At 42.8% G+C, this 5,083-nt stretch overlaps 1 protein-coding gene across 1 annotated transcript; it reads right to left on the bottom strand.

The window, feature by feature from the left end:
* LOC107617396 (alpha-methyl-mannoside-specific lectin) lies at window positions 856–1,956 on the bottom strand. Its single transcript, XM_016319153.2, has one exon. The coding sequence runs from the start codon at window positions 1,890–1,892 to the stop codon at window positions 1,050–1,052; it is 843 nt and encodes a 280-aa protein (XP_016174639.1). The 5' UTR covers window positions 1,893–1,956; the 3' UTR covers window positions 856–1,049.

The following is a 5,083-nucleotide window of genomic DNA, read 5'->3' as shown; positions in this document are numbered from 1 at the left end:
TCTCTTTTATATATGAGAGTATTATTTATATATATATTTTTAATTTTTCCGTTTGCACTTAAGTTGTAAATATATGTGCAATATATTTTTCTGGCACTTCATTTTGATAATTTCATCTGCATTTTATTTTAGCAGTTTTGTCTATGTTTTATTTCGTTTCAGTAGTTCGCTCCATTTCAATAATTCTATCTATCTTCTGTTTTGACATTCCATTTTATAATTTTTGTACATCTCGTTCCAGTATTTTATATTGTTTTAGCAATTCTGTTTGTGTTTTATTTCAACAATTTCTTCAAATACATTTTTTTAACTTAATTAAGCTTATTAAATAAATTACCTTTATTTTGATTTATTAAATATTGTGGTTATTATTAAAATAAAAAAGTACCGTTAGAAAACCAACTTTAATAAAGTATTTTTAAAAGTTAAAATTTTACCAAATCTAGCTAAAAGATCGAAAGCCCACTACTCTTTGGCTTATTATATGGCCTATCGTCTATATCCGTACATGTTTCACAAAGAAATGGTGCTGGGAAAAATATAATAGAGACCAAGGGGATATTCCAAATTTATGTATTGATTTGGCGACACCAAGAAGCAAAAGGTACCAAGGCCAATCCAATTTCATAGGTCTTTGCAAACAACGCACTCTAAATTTGTTTGTCATAGATATCCTCCTTGCTATCATATTATGAAATTACTTATTTGAAAAATTTAAATTAGATCGGTAAAGACATTATATATCCAACAATATTAACCCTGGTTGTTACTGTGATAAATTGTGTATGTGAGTTTATGTGTGGGGTGAAAGTGAAACATATGCAAAATGGATACTCTAGAAGGCGATAACAAAAGTAATAATGTAAAGATGACAACACTTGTAATAAGAAGATAAACTCATACATTATCCATACAAACGAAAGTTGACGCGCGTGGCTTTAACATTACGAAATAAAAACTTAGACCGTGGACAATACTTGTCCTATTATTTCCATATCTTACATGCATGAAAGGTAGATTTGTGATATAGAGACGATTATTCTTCCATATCATATCATGAAGCGTCCAAGTTTAAGGTAGTGGGGTGAAGTGTACAACAAGGTTGAGGTGAAGGACCAAGATTGAAGCTCATGAGATTGGTATTGTTGTCCCGAAGCAGCTGAGAATCCAACCCTACCCCATTCTGGAAGATAGTCCCTCAAGTCAACGTTATAAGATACCTGATAACTTTGACCATCAGGGTAGCTAGCAGTCACTTGTAGGTTTTTAGAGTTAGCATCATAGCTTACGAGAACATTTAGGGTTTGGCCATTTCTCCTCTCCCACTTGGTGGTTGCAGCGGATTTAATAGAGTTCACATCAATTCCGATGTGTTGGTAATTGGGGTCCCAACCATTGGAGTCTTGAGCATAGAAGGTGTCAAATTCAACGGCGAGAACTTGGTTGGCCGAAGGGTTCTGGGCAGTTGAAGGGTCAAAGAGCCCTAAGGTCCCTCCGGCCGAGTTGTTTGGAATTTCGCTATCTGGTGCCGCGATGAAGAAGGCTATGCCATCGGCACCATTGTCAATAGGCGAGTTGATAACGAAGCTGAACTGTGCTTGGAAGTTTGTGAGCCGGTTCGTGCTTTTCTCCCAGAGGCGCACCTGGGTCGAGTGCAAGACTCGACCCACAGTGCTCTTTGCAGGGGTTCCGTTATCGTCTACCTTGGTCAGTTGGATTCCCTTGCTTGCTGAGAACGTTGCATCACCTTGCAAGATTAGGTTTCTTTCATCGTCTTGTTCAAAGTTGTTGTAGCTGAAGGAAAGGGAATCTAGTGAGTGGGCTTTGTTTAGGAGCAAGAGGAAGATGGTTGCTATGGAGAGAAGAGGGAGGATTTTCTTGGAGATAGCCATGGTGATGATTAATTAGATGAGTGTGTAGGCTCACTCCTTTGGTTTGTGTTGTGTGAAGAATGGTTTGAGGCTTATGCCTATTTATACTTTCAAAATAGGACTGTTCCATTATTTTTCAAATTTACTCGAATATCTAATTATTTAAATTGATCTAATTTAATTTAATTGAACTAGCTAGACTGATTCAGATTTATTCACAAAAACTCTTATCAAAACCGATCAAATTTTATCAGGTTAGTTTTCATTTCGTTTTCATTTATTAAACTACCATTTCATTTTATCCATGACAACAATAAAAAAGTATGGTGATTTACAAATTCAATCTAAGATGATTTGAATAACGAGTTTTTTATTAAAAAAAAGTGCCATAAAAAAAAGTGTTAGAATGGCGAAAAATCTAAAAGAGATTCCTGATAAAGTTGTGGAGTCAACTCATTAATTCGATTGAATTGGTTGATTGATTCATAAATATTAACAGAGCTCAACTTTCTTCCAATAAAAAAATTCATCATTCAAATCAACTTGGACTCAATTTATGAGCGATCAAATTTTTTTATTGTTATTATAGCCTAAAATAAAATCGTAATTTAGTACTTTCTTTCTTAAATCCGAATTTATTCAACTCGTGTAAACCTCTAACAATATCATCAATAATTGGATTTTTTGGAGGTAGTTTTAATCAGTCTGGGGAAGAGCAAGCCTCCCCTTTATATACCTGTCAGAGGTGGGCCCGATGAGAATAGGCCCATGTTTCCAGGGAGGTTATCCCCTAGCTGTGCATGAGCTGTCCTGGACGCGTGTCCGGGTCGTTGTGGGGCATGTGTCCGGTTCGGGCGGCATCCGGGTCGGGCCGACCCGCAAGGACTCTGGGCCAGGCCGTAACAGTGCCCCCGACGCGCCAGTGATGTTCGTGGGAGACATTGATGGCGCGTGATTTCCTCATTCGTGTGTTGTCGCCAGATCGGTTGTTCGTGGGAGTGACGTGCTCCCTGCGCGCGTGTCTCTTGGTTGCCAAGGCGACCGTTTCGTCGCTTCGTTCTTCGCGCTGAGCATTGAATGCTCATAATGGGTTACTAAAATTCCGCGTGTAAAGACCTTTTTACCCCTGGCTTCTTCGCGCTTCGTGTAGCGGTTTTTAAACAGTTTCTTATTTCTTTTGTTCCCACTTTTGCTATTCCCACTTTCTTTTCTCCCTGATATCCAAATTTCCTCCGTTTCAAGCGTTTTTGTGCCTCTTCAACCACTTGTTCGAGGTTCTTTGTGCTTCTCCAACCACTTTCAAGTTCTTTCGGTTAATTCAGGTATTTCTAGAATCCTTCTCTTTTCTGTTCTGTTCTGTTCTTGCGTGCTTGTTGTATGTGTTTGCCTCGCCATTTTTACTGTTGCGTTGCTACATGGCTTTCTGATGATAGGTAGAGTATTAGGGCAGGGGTACCATTCCAGGGTAGATTTTTAGGTGGGTTGCATGGTTCATATTTGATCTTAACTGTTCAGTAGGATGAATTATAGCTTCTGGGTATTTTCCGGGTTCCCGATCTCGTAGACTAATGGAGTGGTACCCCGCTGTAGGTATGCCTCGTGTCGTCTCCCGGGCTTTCCCTTCCGCGGCGAGCTATGATCCGTACGCCTGGGTAACCTCGGATGTAAAGGATTCGCCAAACCAGATGGATCTGGCGGAATTGACGGAGTTCCGGCAGGCCGGGTACTTGTGCGGGGGAACAGACGAAGAGGCCAATTATGAGACCTTCGTGCCTGCCCCCCATGAGCGGCTTTACGAGGTCAATCTTCACTCTCCCCGGATTGCCGACTGGATTTGGTTTTACAAATCCATGTTTACCCAGGTTGGGGTTCGCCTTCCGTTTTCCGAATTCCAGATGTCACTCTTAAATCGGATATCCGTGTCTCCGTCACAGCTCCATCCGAACAGTTGGGCTTCTATCCGCTGTTTTGAGATGGTGTGCGAGTATTTCGAGCTGCCGGTGTCGGTGGATGTCTTCCTTTTCTTCTTCAACCTTACCAACCCTTCCAAACAAGGGAAGGCGAGGAAAGGGTTCCTTTCTTTCCGGTCTGCCCAGGGTAGGAGAATATTTGGTCTGTTCGAGGATTCCTACCACGGGTTTAAAGATAAGTTTTTTAAAGTCCGTCCCGTTAGAGGTCGGCATCCCTTTTGGTTATCCTTGGAGGGGGAGCGCCTCATTCCCACTTACTGGAGCTTTGGGGTGGGGTCAAATTCTTTTATCAAGGTAACATATAAGAGGATGTCCTCGGTAGATAAGCAAATAGCCGATGTGCTATTTGCTATTTTCGAAAAGAACCCCGTAAATCCTTATCTCCTTATGGGTGAACGGGAGGCCGCCAGGAGCTATATCTGTGAGTCGTCTCGTTTCCTGTCTTTATGTTGTTTATTGTTGTTTGCTTCACACGGTCTAACGGCTGATGTGTTTGTTTGTTGCAGTGGAAATGTCTGCTACAGTGACTGGTCTTGAGAATCTGATGAAGACCTTCTTCTCAGAAAGCGATGACGAGAAAGCTGAGGAGAAAGATTCCGGGAAGTCGGCTGGACCTTCTGGAGAGAAGGAGGACCAGACTAAGCCCCCTCCCCAGGATACCGATATGTCCGGTGTGAACCCAGAGGGGGTGTAAGCTTCTCCTCCTCCCGAGGTCGTCGTGGGCGGGCACTCGCCTTCTGCTCCTCAGGTGGATGACGATGTGGAACTCATCCACACCCCTAAGAGGCGAAGGGCATCTTCGAGCCCGGAGGGGGCTCTTACCATCATGGAGAGAAATTTCGATGCCACAACTTTTATTGACTCGCAGCTGATTCCTGGGACAGAGGAGCATTTCCACGGGACCGACCTAGCCGGGCAGGCGAGATGGATGTATCGGACTTTGCTCCGGGGTGCCATGATAGCTCGAAAGGCTGAGTTCGAGTTGTCGGGAATGCAAACCCTCCGGAGGAAGCTCGAGTCTTCTGCCAAAGCAAACAATGACTTTAAGGCGCAGGTCGAGTTGCTCCAGAGTCAGTTGTCTGAAATGGGGGAGAAGCTCAAGGCATCCAAGGAAAAGAATGCGTCTGCCGAGGAGAAACTGAAGGCTTCCGACGAGACGGTGGCCCGTTTAGCCGAGCGAGAGATGACTTTGGAGAGCCAGTTGAACGCCGCCCAGGGGCGTGTGACAGCTTTGGAAAAGGA

This window comes from Arachis ipaensis, chromosome B09 (genome assembly GCF_000816755.2).
Source record: "Arachis ipaensis cultivar K30076 chromosome B09, Araip1.1, whole genome shotgun sequence".
Taxonomy (NCBI): domain Eukaryota; kingdom Viridiplantae; phylum Streptophyta; class Magnoliopsida; order Fabales; family Fabaceae; genus Arachis; species Arachis ipaensis.
This window is presented reverse-complemented; position numbering and strand designations above follow the sequence as displayed.

Bases quoted from the DNA above. Each gene is read 5' to 3' on its own strand.
- LOC107617396 (XM_016319153.2), bottom strand. From the start codon at position 1,892: ATGGCTATCTCCAAGAAAATCCTCCCTCTTCTCTCCATAGCAACCATC.